The 18,965-nt window shown below is 43.6% G+C and overlaps 4 protein-coding genes across 6 annotated transcripts in view; 2 read left to right on the top strand and 2 right to left on the bottom strand.

The window, feature by feature from the left end:
• LOC115380699 (pleckstrin homology domain-containing family G member 3) overlaps window positions 1–3,618 on the top strand; it is a 36,192-nt gene extending 32,574 nt beyond the window's left edge. For all 3 annotated transcript variants that reach the window (XM_030081866.1, XM_030081865.1, XM_030081864.1), the window contains 2 exons: window positions 314–1,805; window positions 1,908–3,618. In XM_030081866.1, coding sequence (XP_029937726.1) covers window positions 314–1,805; window positions 1,908–2,704 — 2,289 coding nt within the window. In that variant the 3' untranslated portion in view covers window positions 2,705–3,618. The remainder of the gene's footprint in view (window positions 1–313; window positions 1,806–1,907) is intronic.
• An 890-nt stretch (window positions 3,619–4,508) lies between these two features.
• xgb (x globin) lies at window positions 4,509–11,281 on the top strand. Its single transcript, XM_030081927.1, has 5 exons — window positions 4,509–4,787; window positions 8,142–8,249; window positions 9,609–9,729; window positions 10,032–10,112; window positions 11,074–11,281. The coding sequence occupies exons 1-5, from the start codon at window positions 4,621–4,623 to the stop codon at window positions 11,191–11,193; spliced, it is 597 nt and encodes a 198-aa protein (XP_029937787.1). The 5' UTR covers window positions 4,509–4,620; the 3' UTR covers window positions 11,194–11,281.
• A 191-nt stretch (window positions 11,282–11,472) lies between these two features.
• On the bottom strand, window positions 11,473–13,898 carry srp14 (signal recognition particle 14). Its single transcript, XM_030081938.1, has 5 exons — window positions 13,768–13,898; window positions 13,038–13,110; window positions 12,807–12,919; window positions 12,682–12,714; window positions 11,473–12,588 (listed from the first exon to the last, which is right to left on the bottom strand). Exons 1-5 carry the CDS (start codon window positions 13,789–13,791, stop codon window positions 12,499–12,501), a joined length of 333 nt encoding a protein of 110 aa, XP_029937798.1. The 5' UTR covers window positions 13,792–13,898; the 3' UTR covers window positions 11,473–12,498.
• A 100-nt stretch (window positions 13,899–13,998) lies between these two features.
• Window positions 13,999–18,834, bottom strand: pld4 (phospholipase D family member 4). The gene is made up of 11 exons (XM_030081899.1): window positions 18,766–18,834; window positions 18,516–18,581; window positions 18,250–18,395; window positions 17,006–17,189; window positions 16,730–16,850; window positions 16,417–16,544; window positions 16,129–16,329; window positions 15,338–15,477; window positions 15,057–15,222; window positions 14,837–14,933; window positions 13,999–14,689 (listed from the first exon to the last, which is right to left on the bottom strand). The coding sequence occupies exons 2-11, from the start codon at window positions 18,564–18,566 to the stop codon at window positions 14,487–14,489; spliced, it is 1,437 nt and encodes a 478-aa protein (XP_029937759.1). The 5' UTR covers window positions 18,567–18,581; window positions 18,766–18,834; the 3' UTR covers window positions 13,999–14,486.
• Between the last annotated feature and the right edge of the window lie 131 nt (window positions 18,835–18,965).

Below are 18,965 nucleotides of genomic sequence, written 5' to 3'. Positions count from 1 at the left end.
ATTCTCCAAGGATAATGGGAATGGCCCATTGAGGAATTATTAGCAATCAAGCTGGAAATGGGATCAGAGTGTCTCCATAATTTTACCACACTTGGATGCTATGTACGGGAATAGGTCAATATATTAAAGCTGCAGAAGGGGTTATAGGCTGTAACACATGCATTGTAAATTGTGGATGCTATATGTTAAACTGCCTGTTTGACTTTGAATTGGTCCATTAATGTAATGGGAAATGGAGAGTGCTTGTAGTTACTGGATAATATTGCCTCTTTTACTAATGACATTCCATTTTGCACACACTCCGATGTTTCAGGTCAGTATGGAAGAGATGCCCCATCCAAACTTCGCCCCTAAGACAGAAAGCAACCCTAAGCTGGAGGGGAATTATTCACAGTGTCCTGAGTCTCCTGTTGTCTTTCCATCCCACCCCCAAGAAGGTGACACCCCAGAACTTGAAGATATTTCCTCTAGAGGAACTGGAGAAGATGAGGAAGGAGAGAGTGACTCCTCCGGCCTCCAAGTTGAGGAGACTAGTGTGCTGACAAATAGTGAGTTCTCAGAGGAGGAGGAGGAAGTGTTTTCAGACAATAAGAGCATCCTGCCTCCCTCTGTACTAGACCAGGCCGGTGTGATTGCTGAGCGCTTTGTCAGCAGCTTGTCCAGACGGAGTAGTTTGGTTTCAGAGGACCTGCACTCCCTGGACTGCTCCTCATCCCCACTTGGCAGCGAGATCTCAAACAACCCCTTCCTCTGCATAAACTTTGAGGAGAAGACTCAAGTGTTGACCAGCTCTTCTCTGGAGCCACAGCTGACCCCAGGGGCTAACCAGTCACCACCTGCCCATGAACCTGCACCACATCCCCTCATGGAAGTGGAACGCAGATCAACACTCTCCAAACAGGACCGCCTCCTCATCCACAAGATCAGAAGATACTATGAGAATGCTGAGCACCAAGACGCTAACTTTAGTATCAAGCGCAGAGAAAGCCTCTCCTATATCCCAGCAGGTCTGGTCAGACACCTGAGCAGACAGCTTAACAGTATTCCTCAAGATCAGGCTGCCCCAATTCACAGGAGGGGCACCTCTCACAACCGGCCCACTTCCTGGTCTGTGTTTGATCTTCCTGGCTTAGAAAAGAATCAAAGGATGGAGCCCAGTCATAAATTTGAGCCACAGAAAACAGTGGAAGGCAAGGCTAGATCCGAGAGTGTCAGTGATAAATCTTCAACAAATGAGGAGTTCAGACCTTCTTCAGACATGCTCAAGGTTTGGCAGGACATGGAAATGGAGGTAAATAACAGCATTGAGGAGAAGCAGGAAATCTGGCAGATTCAGGAGGAGAGACTTCATGACTCATCATCACAGGTGACACAAGAAACAGAGAACAGCATAGACACTTCAAATCTAAAATCCAGAGAAGAGCCACTGTGCATTTTAGAAGAGACAAAGATAAGCACTGTCTCAGAGGGGTCCCCTATCTCAACCCCGACAACCATTACAACCAAGGAAGGTGGATCTGGGAAAGACTCATGGCTGAGTAAAACTCCCAAGTCCCAAGACAAGAGCAGAGCCCGGGCTTCACTACCTAAGATCATTAGCTTGCGATCGAGTATGGATGATGACCAGATACTACAAGACATGGGGAAGATGAAAAACAAGGTTTTCCAGCTAGCACGTCAGTATAGCCAGCGCATCAAAAGTAACAGGCCTGTAGTCAGACCAAGGAACCGAGGCTCTGAAAATCAGCAAGGCTCTAAGAATATGCCTGCTGTCCATGAGGAGAAAACGCAATGGAGGGAAAAGGGTAAGTAAGTATTTTGCTTTCTTTTGGATTCATATTTTTCACAGTACTAGCATATGTTTGGAGAGCACTCTAAAACATTGTTTGTTTTATGTATTAATGCAGGTAAAACCAACCTTACATTGCCCCTGAACACTCATGATCACATGATTATCCATGAGCTGCGCTCCCCAGTCCCAGCCCAGACCCCCAGCTCTGGAGCCAGCTCCGAGGTCACGTCCCCCAACACACTTCTAGCAACCAGCCCGGTTCAGACAGACACCTTCCACTGGCCTGATGTACAGGAGTTGCGCTCCAAATATGCTCGCTCTCGGCTGGAACCGGGGGCCTCCCATCACACAAAAGTGGCTCGTAGCTGCTCAGTCCCAGAGAGGATGCTGGAGTGCTGCACTGACACATCGAGTAGTTCATTATGGAAACCCATTAGCTTCTCGACTAACTGCAGTGACTCTTCAGACCCCCACAGAGCTCTAATGGACTCTCCTGATGCCCAGCCTAGGACAGTGTACCAGGACAGGAGTTCACAGGTCAAGGACTGGTTCCAGCCTCAGCATCAGCCCCCGTTGTGCAGATGGAGCTCCTTGGATCACATGCTTGTGACTCGGCCTCTCCATGAAGTGCAGAACCTTCAGGAACCTGTGAGGAGCTGCTACATAGCCAGTCAGCCCGCTCTGCCCAGTGAGCACAAGGTTGTCATAGTGGAGAGGGTTCCTGGTGCCAGGCCAAGAGAACATGAACTAACGACAAGAGAAAATAGCAAACTCCAAGACAAGGGCAGCCTCCTCCGCGAGGGCCTAGATTGTGCCAAGAAGTCTGTAGTCCTGAGTTCAGGGAAGAAGACGGAAAGTAATTTAGTGAAGAACTTGCGAGAGAAGTTCCAAAGCTTGAGCTCAAGCTCATGAACACTTGAATCGTATAAAACATGTTCATCATTATCAGGAATTATGCTGTCTTTCTCTTGACCACCATGGGATGATCATGGTGACGTTATCTACCAGTCATCTTCTCTTTTTCAGCGTTCAGATATTGTCCTCTAGAGTTCTTTTTGTACTTTTTGTAGGCACAATAGTTTTTGTTGTGTCACTGTAGTGGACAATAGGTGATGATTTGTGTTGTGAGCAAAACTGTAAAAGGGATATTTTTGCTTATTGGTCGAGGGAAAAGCATATTTTCCTTGAGAATGTGTAAATGCAATATTTGTACATTGGGTGTTTGTCTGCACTGTACAAAACAAAGTTTCTAAAAAGAAATATGTATAAAGGCCACTGTATCAATAGAAAAAAAATGTGCTTTGTGTTGCAATTGGGGGGAATAGGTCCTTCTTTCTTTGCTTCATTATTATGTTCTGTCACCCACTCTTGGTGATTTTACTATAATCACTAAAGCGCTATTGTCATTTAATCTATGTGAATGATCAGCTACAATTTAGGGGGGAAACGAATGAGATGAACAAATACAGTCTGGGCCTTTTATCCATGTGATTTCTGCAGTCTGATAGATGAGGGACATGCTGGTAGCAAAATCTCATCACAAACTGACCTGAGACCAAAGAAGGCTTACAGCAACACTCAGCTCTCATGTCTAGCTGCTTCTAAGATTTTGTTTTCATATATCACTGGAGCTTTATTTCTCTTTCTCTGTGTGTTGTATGTTTTCTTTCATGTTATTTATGAAATTGTATATCTGGAAGCGATTGTCCTCATATGAATACTGACCAGTAGCCTCCCTTTACTTTTCCATTCCAGAAAACGAGCAGGACATTGTTGCATACTTGAAATCGCCTATATTTTCAATAAAACCAGAGATGTTAAACGTCCCTAGGAGTCCTTTTACCCTGCCATGGCTAAATTTAGCATACTTCAGTACTGGCTTGTTAATTGCATGTACCCATTACCATTAGTGAGTTAACAGAACATACAGTATCCACCTGCTGTAGCACACTGGAAACATGGCACGGACAACGCGCTTTCATCATATTATGAGAGGATAAATAGGACTATTGGACTGTTTTATCACAAAGTGCATAACACGTGCAAGGAATTTATCTTGTCTTGTGTTGCAGTCGAGAGTAAGAAGTGACAGAAACACCCACTGGACCCACATCGTACAACGCCTAAGTTATTAATGTATTTGTCATTGAGAATAAATATCTGTTATGCCATTATGGTAAAACTTAAATAAGGCATGAATTGATATGTTAAATGTGTAATATGTTTTCCCTGACAGTTCTTAGTGATTGGATGAGACTGTTAATACCAAGTGATGTTCAGAAGGGCAGGCAGGAGCAGCTATTGGAAATTCAATTGTAAGTGTGTAAGATGGACAAATTGGTGTGTGTGTGTGTGTGTGTGAGTGTATCAGTGAGTAAATCCCTTTATCCATGTTTTCATTTACTACACAGCCACGCCCATCGTGCCACAGGTTCTTGTTATTTTGAGGACAGTGCGCTGCTGAACCTCTCTCCTCACTGCACAAGTTGCACGAAGCCGGCCGGAGCTGCACAGGACGTGGAGGGATTCCTTCCTTCAAAATAAAGCGTCACTGGAAGTCAGACAGCTGCTGCAACGAGCGTACATAATGGAGGGTTTTATTTTGAATTCTGCCTAGCAGCCGTGCCTTGTTATTGTGGTGATCTTGACACTGGTCCTTGAAACCGACTGGTCAAGTGCAGTGCAGGGCGCAAGAGGACAGGCTACTTCAACCAGATGCCAGGATCACCAGGTTTCCTGTCTGGCGCAGAATCAAACAGCCCAACAAATTTTAGGTTAAGGTCGACGCCAATTCCTCGCTGTGGTCTTATTCATAGTCTATATGAAGAATGGGCTGCGCAATATCAGGTGTGGCAGCGAAAGCAGAGTTTGGGGAGAAGATCACGGAGGCTGCTGCCCCTGCACATCTCACCGAGCAGCAGATCCAGATGATCAAGGAGTCATGGAAAGTTATCCGGGACGATATCGCCAAAGTTGGGATCATTATGTTCGTCAGGTGAGATGCTTAAACCTAAACCTATTCAGCATTTGTCTCTTGTTTGAAGCATGATAAATAATAGAGCAAAATGGAAAAACTATATTGAATTTTTGAAGGATACTAGTTATGTCTCAGTAAAGCCATAGGAATATTAACTGCTGAGTAGCCTACCACAGACACATGACTGAATGTAATATGGATTTGTATTTTGGGAAAGCGCAAGAGCGCCTCAAGCCTCATCCCGAGGATAAAATGAATCATGTTGGGATCAAGTCCACGAAAGCAGGGATGCAGACAGAGCGGAGGGTGCCTGCGATGCGCTCATGACATGCAAAATTTTAAAAAAAAAATGTAAAGCTTTGCATTTGCACATCTGTAATTAAGCAGACTGGCTGAGTTTGACCTTGAAAAACAGTAGGGGCGAAATGTAGAGTTTTCAGCGACTCCAGTGTCTTATTGGCCATACAGTGAACCCCTAGCTGTGTGTGTGTGTGTGTGTACGTGCTTGGTGACCAGGCCATGGACGGAGCATGGCTGGGCCGGGCCAGAGGAGGCTCAGCGGGGGACGTTGATTCAATGTGACGCTGACATAGTGCCCAACCACCTCAAGCCAGAAAGCGCACATATCCCTGTGTCTACTGACCCACTGGTTTTCATTGAAAGCTTGGAGCAGAGTACCCTCACCCCCAACCCCCGTCTCTCTCTCTCTCTCTCTCTCTCTCTCTCTCTCTCTCTCTCTCTCTCTCTCTCTCTCTCTCTCTCTCTCTCTCTCTCTCTCGCTCTCTCTCACTCACACACACACACACACACACACACACACACACACACACACACACACACACAAACTCTGTCATCACTTCATATCACATCTGACCAGCATTACATAATAGGCCACACAGCTTCAGGCAATGCTTAGTACAAAGATTAAAGGCATCAGCAATGAGGAAAAAAAGCATACTGCTGATTATGATGATGATGATGATGAAGATGATCAGTGGTGTAAAAAGTCATCAAAATTCATACTTGAGTAAAAGTAAAGATACCTTGTTTGAAAGCTACTCAAATAAAAATGAAAGTCACCCATTAAGAAATTAAAAGGAAAAAAAAAAAAACTTTTTGTAGGCAACAATAGAAAGCAGACCAAACCTCACTCATCGTAGATCTTGGACGTCAGGTTATCACCAATACAATTTGGCCAACACAGTGTTTATGTTGTCATCTCAGCATGCTACCGTGGAACTACAGGGGCCTCTTGTGCATAAGGGCCAGCTCAGGGCCCCAAGGCTGCCAAATCTAGGATCTCATGAATGAATGTGAATTGCTTCAAGTCATCTGTCATCTGGAATCACCTGTATTTCCCCCTTTGCTTCATGTATTTACACTGGACTCTGTTTGTTTGTCAAGAAGCTAGTCCTCTTTCAGATTTATGAACAAAACGATTATTCCACGCAGGAACGTAGAGCTCAAGAGTACCAAAATACCTCTGAATAAAACCTTTGGATGTCGCTAATTAAAATTCCACCAGCCCTGCTGTTTATGCATGCATATGTTGTGCATGCATGTATGCCTTTGTCCTCAAGAGGTGCACACAATGGAGCAAAATGCCAAGCTGTCTTCATGCTGTCGGTGTGTCCACCAAGAAAGCTGTCATTTCCCCTGCACTCTCAGCAGTGAAGCCGGCGAGTAGAGCGAGCTGAACGGTGAGAAAGCAAAATTCATATTCACTTAGAGCCAGAGGAATCCAGTTATAGCTCTCCTCTAAAATAAGAAACATTTCTCCAAAAAATCTACTCATACTGAGCAGCAAATATTGAAACATTATGTGCTCAGACACCCTGCACTTCAATCAGTGTGACATGAATTAGGATTATTTTGGGGCTTAAATTGAGCCTGCAACAGTGCAACAGCTACCGTGTGCTTTAAATGGAAATTACTAAAACATAAAAGCACTGAGATAAACTACAGGATGAAGAAGAATAAAACAAGAATATGAGTATATGAATATGGGAATAAAATGAAAACATGTGAGAGGCCTGGATGGAAAACACCCATTTGTTGTTGAGCCCAGACTCAGGGCTGGCCAGTTCAGTGTCATGTTGAATTTCAACAAACGTCTCTGCAATTATCCTCTGCTTGTCAAACAGTGCAGAGCTGCTGATATTTTTGACAACAGCCATTAAGAGAGACATGCCCAGCATCACATCTTTCACACCTCTGTTCATCTGTCTATCAAGGGGCCAACAAAGGCATCTAATGCATTCACTGAAAAGGACACTGGACTGTATTTCAGAGGTTATACGTCTCACAATCAGGAATGGGCGGCCAGAGCTGGAGGCCCCGGGCAAATAACAGGAAAATGGAAAATAGAATAAAGCACTCTGAGCTGTGCCACCCGCAAGTAGTATTGTAGATCATTAATGCTGGGGGTGTAGTTTTGTTTTCTATAAACTGTAGGCCTGTAAAGCCTCTTGAGACAGTAATTAAAGGCTCCAAATAAACTTGAACTTGGGCTAATTAACATAAATAACAGGTCATCCTCATGCTCTTAACTGAAGTACCTGGTGAAACAAAGTTGAACAAAACAGTAATATGAAGAAGATGCCCTGGGAGCTCGGTGGACCGTGGTGCGTGCCATATGCCCGCGCTCTGACACGCACAAGTCCACCTCACAGCCTCTGTTGCATATCATTACTCCTCTTTCTCACATTTCTCTTGCAGCTTTTCACTACGTATCGTCTGATGAGGCAGAAACACCACGAGCTTTGCATCCCAGTGTGTGTGCACATCACAACACACATTCAGAGGAAGACACTCTTTGTTTGCTGGTAGCATGATTATAAGGCTCTGATTGCATGCCAATGTGCAAAAAAGTCTCTGGTAAAGGCAAATGATTGAAGTTAAATCTTAGTTTAGTAAGAAAAGATGATCCGTTCAACTGAGACTTCATCTTGGAGTTGGCAGGGTGGGCCAAGTCATCACAGCTCAGGGGGAAATGTGAGTATAGATTGCCAGGCTAACTCACAGATCCACCCCGCCTTGCTGCTGATTGCAGCTGTTGGGAGTAAAAGCAGGGTGGAGGGCAGCAGTGATGAGAAGATGGAAAAGGCGTATGATCAAAGAAGCACAATCAGATCTCTATTGAAGGAAGGAGATGGGGAGAATTGCTTGACGATAAGAGAGAAATGGCTAATCACCATGTTGATGAACCACGTAAACTGACTGGAAATTTTGTATCATTGTCACATGTTAATTTGGGAACAGTGTGCAGTCAGAGGGAGGTTGGATCTGGTGTGGGAGTGAATGTGTCAGCTCAGTTATCATCCGTGTTCCCAGAGGCTCACAACAGCCGCTTCTTGTTGTCGTCGGTAACAGGTTGTTTGAGACCCATCCTGAATGCAAAGACGTCTTCTTCCTGTTCCGGGACGTGGAGGACCTGGAGAGGCTGCGGACCAGCCGGGAACTCAGGGCTCATGGTTTACGGTCAGTCACCAACCCCTCACGACATGAGGAGACACTAAATTGACTTGCTGGGCCTGCAGACCCAGTATGCCAGCTGGGACGTCCTGCAACCCAGCCCTAACCCTAACCCTTAGCCAACCTAACCAGCGGAGGCAATGATACTAGCCAATCAGAAGCAGAGGAGGGCGGGTCTGCAGGCGCTCCAGCACAGAGTAAACCAAGCCTGCCAAGGATAGTATAGCACCCAGCCCAATACAACAGCATACACAGTCAATGAATCTAGCTGTGCAAAAATATCAATACAGCCGAGTATCTCAATATTTTCCCACAATACTGTGGGACAGTTCACTTCATTTTCATATTGAATGTGACATCTACATTTAAATGCACTGTGCTAATTCTGTTCTAATACATTGGAATGGTAATTTGGAATTAAATTGTTTCACTTTAGTTTGTCATCCAATTCATAACATAACCAAGTGTCAGTATATGATTATATAAATCATATTGGGAGCCATGTATTGTGATAGACTCAGGGCAGCAGAGTGTTTCCAAACAACAGCAGCACCCTGGCTCTGTTAGACCTCAATGGAACTGAACTTTAATTAATGTCATCATCCCTACACTATCATCACAATATCGATACTGGTGTATTTGGTTAAAAATGCCATGATATTAATTTTGTCCATATCGCCCAGCCCTATGTTACAGTGAATGCCACAGGCAGTCCATTAGTTGTCATATCAACATAAGGTTGCCTGCTAAACTGCTGTGCATAGAGTCTGTAGCATCTGTCACAGGCACTTCTCTGTTGTTTCACCGTGTTCCTCTCCACACAAGGCCAACGGGGCCAATTATGCCTGAGGACCTAAAGGTGCAGAGAACTGCCGTGACATCACAGCAGCGCGGAGCAGGCAAACGTGTTATACACCCCGGCGTGAACCAGCTGCTTTCAAATTCACTGATAAGGCCAAATGGCCCTTCAGCCGCTCTCAGGGACATTAGTACAAAATTGTGTGCGGTGGCAGCCAGGCAGAGCGAGCTAAACCAACGCTAACCTTTTGATACATATTCATCATGAAAACTGTCACGTACTCACTCTGCAGTGGGATTATGGCACACGTATCTGCAAGCAACAAATTAAAAAAAGGAAAAGGAAATAAATGTTTTCAAAGGACAAAATACTCTGACAGGCAATAATTTCAACCATTATTCTTGGCATTTGATAGTCTACAACCACCAATTTTACCGTATTTTTAACATATATATGTATTTATCTACAATGGAAATATATCTGTCTGTGTTTACTTGCTCCTGAAGAGAATTCAATAGCAGATCAATCAGGCCAAGTAACCCACTCTGAGTGTTTGTGTCTTTCAGAGTGATGTCTTTTATCGAGAAAAGTGTGGCTCGACTGGACCAGCTGGAGCGACTGGAGACTCTGGCTCTGGAGCTTGGAAAAAGCCATTATCGTTACAATGCCCCACCCAAATACTACAGCGTAAGACCCTAAAGATCCTAACAGTGCAAAGCTGCAGTCTGAGTACTGCCATGCTGTGTTGTTTGTGGTAGAGAAGTACACACAGTCCAGCCTCAGCTAATAGCACTGCTTTGTTATTCTCAACAATACACGGAGCGGCCTACAGTGGCACCACTAAATGAACGGAAGCACATCCACAATTTAAGATTCAATTTAATCATGCGAGTAAGCACAGCTGAATAACTCTGCATTGTTACCGCGGTATGTAGGACATTACTGACCATTTTAATGAAATAGCTCATATGGAATTCATTATTTTGCAGTATGTCGGAGCAGAATTCATTTGTGCTGTCCAGCCTATCCTCAAGGACAGATGGACACCTGAGCTGGAGGAGGCCTGGAAGGTAAGAGGAGGCATCGTTCAGCCTCCGCCTCACCTCTGTGGCTCAGCATGTGGGTGTCAATCAGTGACCCTACCAGGAACCCACCCTGCGTAAATGCCCTGTGAAATAGGCTTAATGGATATAATCATCACATCAATAGCAACGCATGATGGTCTGCGTCCAGCGTGTGTGAGAGCCAGAGTTCTCCATGTGGCTTTCATGCGTCATGTAACTTGTCAAGATGAGACGCAGAGGCAGAGCGACGCGGGCTTGATTGATGTGAAAATGCACTCCTCATTGACCCATAAATGAACATATTGAGAATGTGGAGCATGGCTCTGTCACACTGTGTCATGCCACATCAGCGTCCTTTATGTTATTAATGCAGCGGTGCTCACAGACCACACTGCCGCTCTTAGCTATTGGGATTACATGTTGAATGGAACCATACTGGAAACATACTGGAAACATGCCCACTAAATTTGGTGAAATGGAGCAAAATATTGGTTATGACAGCTGTACTTGACCTGTGGGTGAGGACACCACAGCGGTAAAAAAAAAAAAAAATGCTCTTTTTCATATTGAATCTGGCAAAATTATTTTTTTAGTATTTTTAATTAAACTTTTATTTCAAATTATTTATACTGCTGATTACTTAGCTCTTGTTTTAAAATCAGTCTGTGCTTATTAACAAACAAAAACATTTTAAAAATAAGGAAATTTAAAAGTAGAGATTTTTAAATAGCATGTTTCAGCCTCTTAGCTTCTCCCAATAATTACGTGAAAGAGCCTTAAAAGACAAATAGAAATAATCTTAAAGTGGTTTTACTCTCCTGCACCTCTTTATTTACATTCAGAAGTGACCTCTGCTGCCCTCTAGAGGTTGAAAGAGCTTCAACCTCCCCCCTGTATTCAACTGGTGTATCTATTGCAGCGTGCTGTTGCCCATGTTGTTATTGTTGTTGTACTGTTTGTGACGCAGACCATGTTCCTGTATGTGACCGGCCTCATGAAGCAGGGATACCAGGAGGAGAGCAACCGACAGCGGCAGCTAGCCGTCTCCCCAAAGGAGAGACCGGACAAGAGGAGCACGGCCCTATGAGAGCCCGACTCAACCACAGGACTGTTTTCACACATCCAGCACTGACATGTGGCTGTGTATATAGTGTATTTACTGTCTCGCTTTCTACATTGCTCATGTTTACCTCAAAACTGTGGTAAGCCATGGCAAAAGAAGACCAGTCAGTCCTTCCTTTGGGTAACCCTGTCCAGTATTTCCCAGATGGAACAAAAAAAGGCAGTGAATTTTAACAAAGCTCTTTATTTCTCAACTTAAAATCTGCTGTATTCCTCTTCAGTGAGATTGGGAAACACTGTAGCATGGCGAGACACAAACCGTGGTTGATGAAATATAACAGCTGTGGCTGTGCCTGCCTCGTAACTGGGATAAACTAATTTTTTTTTTTTTCAGCCAATATTTTGCTCTGTCTGTATTCATCAATCAAATGCCTTTCAGTAAATCTACTTTATTAATACATGTCATTTTGTTTAAGTCACTGCTGAGCCTTTCTAAAGCTGCTCTAAACTATTTACACTGGAGTTAACCATATGAAATCAGACTATACCGTGCATGACACAGACGTTTAACTTAAGAGGATTGCTTTCACTGCCTTTCAAAATGTGAACTCAATGTACATCTCCAGTTCAAAAAACAAAGGACAGAACAGTAATAGGTTCTTGGTACTTAAAAAAAAAAGAAAAGAAAAACAGGCAATATGAAGCCAAGTCAGATACTTGAACATTCATTAAAAAAAAAAAAAAGTCATAATATGGCATCACTCTGTAGTCAGATTTAGTTGTGTAATTCGGAGCACCTATGCATACATGTCTCACTTAAAAAACGTCCTAACTGAGTAGTTAAATAAAATCTGTGCAGAGCTGCAGTCAAACTGAAACATGCCGACAACTCATAGGTTAGAGCTATGGGAACAGAGCTAACGTACGAGTAAACAGGGGCAATAACATTTAAAAGAAATATTAAAAAAGGCGATTAACCACAGGGCTCTATCATTGTGGCCCCTCCAGAATGACACAGCGGTTGCCAACTCGTTTCCAAAGCAGAAGTCGGTGGTGTGGGCTGTCGTAACTCAATAAAGATGACTTGCTGCGTCCTCTGACTGGTACAAATCATCAGGGTTTCTGTCCCAGTCCACCGATGGCACTGACTGGACAGGGATGAGACGCACGGCTGTGCAAACAGAGGCAGGATGTCGGAGCAGTCACTGGGTGGACAAACAGTGATTGTGAGGCCTCAGGTGAAAGGGGCGAGCCAGGTGGAACCCCCCTCCCAAATCCCTCAGGTGGAACAGGCCAGTCCAGGCACCCAAAGTATTACAGAGTCTGTTGCTCATTGGGTGGCTTTGGTTTTCTTGCTTTTGCTTTTCTTGTCTTTCTTCTTCAGTCCATCCATGTGAGCTCTAAGGAGGTTGGAGTACGCCTGCAAAGGCAGTCAAGAATCAAGTTTATACATAAACAACAATACATACTGACATAAAGCTGGACGCTTATGCTGTCTTCAAGATTAACTCACCATCTGAAACTTGATTACTTCTTTGGTGCTGACCTGAAAAGGCAAGGAAGGTAGTTTAAAGATTGTGTACAGTCTCAGCAGGTGAAATTATAAACACATGAATGTAGGAAAACAAGCAAGCTCACCACTGTGCTAATTTTCTTCTTGCCATCAGAGGCTCTGAGGAGACATTTGTTGTCTGCTGGTTCAAACGACTCCGAGTGGCCCTTCCTGGGGACTGGCTTGGTCCTCCCGTCATCTGCAACGTGACACACAACCCATTCCAACTTTAATATGCTGCACAAACACCTCCTCACTGCCCTTTTCCTTGACTAATCCTGCAATGTGTTTTAGCTGGATCAGAGCAGACAACTTACACTTCTTTAACGTGATGACAACACTGCCGGAGGTCCTGCACCTCTGGAACAGCCGTGTGAGCTCTGTCAGGAACTGGACAGCAGAAAGCAAACACCAACAACGACAACTTTACTGTCACATGCAAAATATCACCCAAAACTCTTTCCTTATGCGTGTTCAGCAGAGTCACCGTGACGTGAACACGCACACGGCACCAAAGTGTGTCTGAACTTACGGTGTTTCAATACGCGTCCATACATATTTATAAAACCTGTTTTGTGACTACCTTAAATTCAAAATACAGTTTATATTGATTCAGATTGTTGCCATCAAAGAACTACATGTTTCTGGTTAACGTTAGCTGTGTTTTAGCCAACATGACGCCCTTGCGAACGAAACGTTAGCATAACTCAGTTTCACTAAATTATGTTTTCGAGCAAGTCAAAATCAAATATTTTAACAAAACTCTCCGGCACTGCAAAAATATGGCTTCGTCTGGGCTACAAAGCACCGTACATGTTTGCCAGCACTACCACAGAGCACATTTTATCTTTCATTTGGGAAACCCAGCTGGCTAGATGCTAGCCGGCTAGCTAACCAGTCAGTTGGCTGACTAGCTTGACTAACGTGAACATTACAGCCGGCGAGCTAACTGCGGACAGTGCTGGTTTCACGTTTAGCGACAAAATGACAACTAGATGTGACACTGGAAAAAAAAAAAACAATGTAGTATTATGGTTTATTTCCTACCGAGTCGTTTTCCAGCAGCACCATGGCTCTTCAGTTCAACCGCAGCGTTAGCTCACTCACAGGCAAGCTAGCCGCTGTGAAGCACACGTACTACAAGACGAAGCCCCGCCCTGCGCCCTCACTCTGCGGCCCTGAGCTTTGTCACACCGCCACCTGCTGGACCGGAGAGGTATTACACCCACTTCTCATTCTCAGCTAAAATAGTACTTGAATAAAACCATGTAGTTAGACAAATGTCTTTATTTTATTATGCATAACAGATGCATGATGCAAAGCAGAACTTATTTCATGATGCATAACAACACACAGTTATTTCTCTTTTTAATGCTGCAACTCATATTTGGATATGAGCAATGTAATAAACATTAAGCTCCCTTTCCCATGTAAATCTTATGAAATATTACTTGAGGTTATTCATTGGTAGAAGTGCATCAGGGTATGAATGCAGACAGCTGTTCATGACATAAATGATACAATGCTTATCCATTTTAATGTGACGGTTATGTTTATAAAAAAAAAAAAAAAATGCCTAGTGATTTTATCATTTACTTCAAAGAATATGATGAAAATTACGACATGGACAATGATTTTAACAAAACAGACAAGTTGATATTTACAGCTGATTTTGACATGAAGATAACATTTTCCTAAGTCACCACTCTGGCTTGAATATCACATAATGTACAGTTTTCATGTGAGCCTCTCTGAAATGAGGCTCTCTAGCCCTCTGATAGCGAGCAGTCCGGGTGGTGACCCAAGTCGGCGAGGTGCACAGCAAACTGGGAGTTCCAGTCCCTGTCAAACACTTGTCTGAGCTGGTCCTGCAGGACGGTCCTCCACACGGCTTGCGGGGCATGCTGGGAAACCACGAGACCCACTCCGGCTGTGGTTAAGAAGTAGTCTGCTGACCAGTTAGAGGTACCTGGGGAACAACACAGTGACCTGTCAATCATTCGCTGGTTACCAAGCAAATGATGTGTGTGTTTCTGAATTCTTGAGCACACAGGAATTTCACTGCCAAGCAGTTTGAAATCAGAGGAAATGAGCTCAGTGCCAATCTGTTACTCACCGATGTAAGCTACTTTATCAGTTACCATGAATTTATTGTGGTTGACTCTGGAATAGGGAATGTCAGACTGGTTTCCCACGGGAACAATGTACAATTTCTGAAAGAGAGTCAGGCGTTAATAGAAAAAAACGAGGGCAAAAGTGCTGGTATGAATGTTGTGTTTACCCCTGAGGGTAAGAGTGACTATTTATGGCACAATATTCTACATGTGGTATCCTACTATTTGGATGCTGATTTTGTAGCGGGGGGAGTTTAGTGAGGCCAGAGATTTTAGGAATGGCAGCATAGCTCGGTTAGAGTCCCGTCCACAGCTGATCAGCATCCGGACCTTGACATGCTGAGCGAACGCAGCCGTCCTGATGGCATCATCGATGACCGGCCAGTATCTGTTGAACAGAGGGAGCAAAAGTGGAGAAGTGAGGGCAAAGTGGTGCAAAGCTTGATGGAAACAGATAAAAAAAAAAAATGTTCCCTTCACAGCCCTGTTAGATCAAAATTCACCTCCGAGGCTGCTCAAACTGCGTGCTGGGGAAATACTCCATCACAGCTACATCAATGAAGCGCTCAGCCCCTGAGATGCCGGAGAGAATCGCCTCCAGGTCCTGCGTCCGCGAAGGAGGGCAGAACGAGGGAGGAGACGCCTGGGCAAAAAATACACACATCAGGCTTTCATCAACCTGAATTTAAGAATTTTTACACCCTTTTAATACCAGGTAGAACGGAAAATAATCACTGAAAAACTGATAAAAGACAGGTTATGATAGGTTAATGATAATAGGATAACATTCTTAAGACTAAAACTGAATTTAAGATTTAAACACCACTGAACTGTATTCCACACCGTTAAGCCTACTGTAAATCATTGACATTAGATACAATAATTTAATCCAAATTACAAGGTTGGAAGCTCTTGGTTGTAAACACACATTTGTTAAAGCTTCACTATAGTGCCACAGGTGGGCAAAATATATTAATAAAATAATTAATAAATATATTCATGATAATTTAAGACATTTTAAGATTTATTTCAGGACTTGTAGAAATCCTGAAATATGGAAGAAGCACTTCATTGGATTACTGAATTCTGATTTCTTGGTGAAGATGGTTTGCAGAATTTAATTTGCTGTCATGGGTGATCTTGTGATAATTTTGTCCCACTGAAACTTTTTTTTTTTTAACACTGAGTTCCCCCTTTGCTTCTCCTTTAATGTTTGTTTTGGCCAGTGTTAGACTCCCCTCAGCATGACTACATCTCTTTACAGGGAAATGAGAGTGAAACCCGGGGAACTCACTGAGAGGTAGAGTCTGGAGGAAACGTTGTCGGCCTTCACCACTAGGGGCTGGGATTTGTTGATGGCTGTGTTGTATGTGGAGGGCCAGGGCTCGGGCAGGGAGCTGTTGTGGCGACCCATCACCCAGTAGGACTGGAAGATCTTCTGCAGGTCCTCCGCAAGACTGGAGCAGTTGTAAATGACCACTCCCAGTTCTTTTACCTACGATACAAATTCAGGGAAGTTATGAAACCCTGTGTCAAAGCCACAGGTGTGACGCACTGATAAGATGTCTGCTTTTGTCACCACCTGTGTGAGAGCTCTCCAGTCCATGTTGGCACTTCCAATAAACAGATGTTTTCTGTCAACCACCCAGAACTTGCTGTGGAGGACGCCCTTCGTCAAGCGGCCAAAGTTCACCCTCCTCACCTGCACTCCTGTAGACAGCCAATGAGGAGAGCGGGACATGAGGAAGCTGGCGTGAGTTTTGATTCATGTATTAACTGGGCTTGTAGCCATTAGCTGCCAGAGGAGTGGCAGCAAAACAACAACAACAACAATGCAGTATAAATTAAAGTATATCTTGCACTGAATGTAGACGTTAATAAAAGTTCTTCCAAACCTTTCTGGCTCAAGATCTCTAAATCGGTGGAGTTTGTAGGAACGGAGGGAACGCTGGTCACCACTCGAACAGACACATTCCTGGAGGGCAAATCTCCAAATTTCTCCAGAATATCCCGTCCCTGCCACAAACAGAGCTGACTTATGCTCTCACGGGCCATTTTCACAGACACACATTAGGTCTAGAGGGTGACTATTTTTTATTTAGCGCAGAGTGCAATTTTTATGTTTATCTGCAGTGTTTTAATGTTGATTTCTGTCATTTTTGACGACTCACAGGTAGGTCAGAGGAGGAGTTGACATTGATATCTTCACCAGTTAGAGTCCAATAGAAAGAGGCCACATCCACTTGTTCTGTTGCCAGAGAAATCAGATCCTCCCAGACTGTTTCCAGAGGGACCCCAAATGTGGCATTAGCTTCATATTTCATATGTAGAGGAATGCTCTCCACAAGGGTCATTCTAGAGGAGAAACAAACACACCGGCATGGTGAACTGCAGAAACTCAAAGAGCAACTTTGTGAATCAAATGAATATTTAATAATTCTATATTATTATGCATTTATTTGTCCCCTTGGGGAAATTTGATTTGCAGCAGAGAATTCTCATGACATTACATAAAACAACAATTGAAGACATCCACAGTCATACAAGCACACCAGCTATACATTAGAAAAAGGAAAAATAAATAATGTTTGTAAACACTTGTATCCTAGAATAGAAACACTTGGGCCAGACCAGCTGGACACCCTGTTACTTGGTTGTGTTTAAAAATCTGATGGCTTGTGGAAAATTAACTAACATTGACATGTTTGTCGGCTTCAGTTCAAAATTGCTAATTATTGACTGCATACCTTACAGTCATGAGTTTGTGAGTTGCCACAAAATTGTGTTGAAAAACCAAGAATTTAATAAAGCGATCTTATGAGCTTTATAAGAAATATCGGTAATTTATTACCAAACATTGCATTAAAATGAAAATGCTTCTTTCTTGATTGAACTAAGGTGCAGAACAGACACTTGTTGATATCTGTATTAGGTGATCCATCTCTGATAAAGATTGAAATAGCCACCTTAATGAAAATTAGCATGCGATTCAATCCTTACTCGCAATATTTAATAGAATCTGGTGCACTTAATGGTAAAAACTCCATACTAGTGAAATAAATAACAATAATAAACTCTTGTCAAAATGACTGAGCATCTGCTGAATGAATTTATTGTATTAATTTCACACTCTGAGGTAGGTCAGCATATGAACTCTGACTTAACCATTCAATGCAATAATTTCAAGGCAGGGTTGAACTAATGATCTTAAATGAACATGCTTTAAGATCTATCTGCCTAACCATCTATCTGGCTATATTTATTTATTTATTTATTTATTTTTTACAGTGAACCGTCCCGACACTATTTCATATTACGAAGTGGGGAGTTTACACCTCCTCCTCTGCACTGATGACAGATCAGTGCAGATCCACAGGCAGAGGAGGAGGAGGACGCAGCGGGACGGTCTGCTGACCTGCACTGCTCTGCGGCGGAGTTCCCCGGGAGGGTCTCATGGTTCTCCGGAGCTTTCGGTCTCTCCAGCACAGCGACAGCCAGCAGGATGCCCAGCACCACCACACAGCCCACTGCCACAGCCACTGTCACCCAGCTGGCGGAGCCCTGACAGCGCGCGCACACACACACACACACACACACACACACACACACGGATCAGAGAGGTGCAACAAGTACATGCGACACGATGTTTGGTGTACTGATGCTGGACGCCCTGGGTTTTACCCTTTTGTCTGAGCCCTCACTGTCCGGCAGAGGCTGGTACGAGCGGGACATTTTCCCTTCAGGTGCCTTAGGTAAAAGTAGGACATTTTAGTATCAGTGACAACAATCAATCAGCGAACGTATTTACTTCTCTAATTGTGAATAACCATCGTTATTTTGCGGTGACGCCGATTCACAAATGGCTCAAATCACAGAATGGCTTTATTTCGAAAGGATTAAGCTGCAAGAAAGTAAACTAAAAGCAACTTACAGGAGGTGGTGGTGATACTGCGCTCTCCACTGAAGTGCACTTGAAACACAACGCTAACTTTTGGTTTCCTCCTCTTGAGCTTTTCCCCGGAGAGGAAACAGAGACTATCAATGCAATTGAAATGATCAAGGTACAGTTCCCGTTTTTACTTTCATTTCAGGTTTTCAGAAGGGCAATCTTAAAAATAAACAGTGGAGCAC

This window comes from Myripristis murdjan, chromosome 22, assembly GCF_902150065.1.
Source record: "Myripristis murdjan chromosome 22, fMyrMur1.1, whole genome shotgun sequence".
In the NCBI taxonomy this organism is placed as follows: domain Eukaryota; kingdom Metazoa; phylum Chordata; class Actinopteri; order Holocentriformes; family Holocentridae; genus Myripristis; species Myripristis murdjan.
The sequence above is the reverse complement of the archived record's forward strand: the minus strand, read 5'-3'. Positions and strand labels throughout refer to the sequence as shown.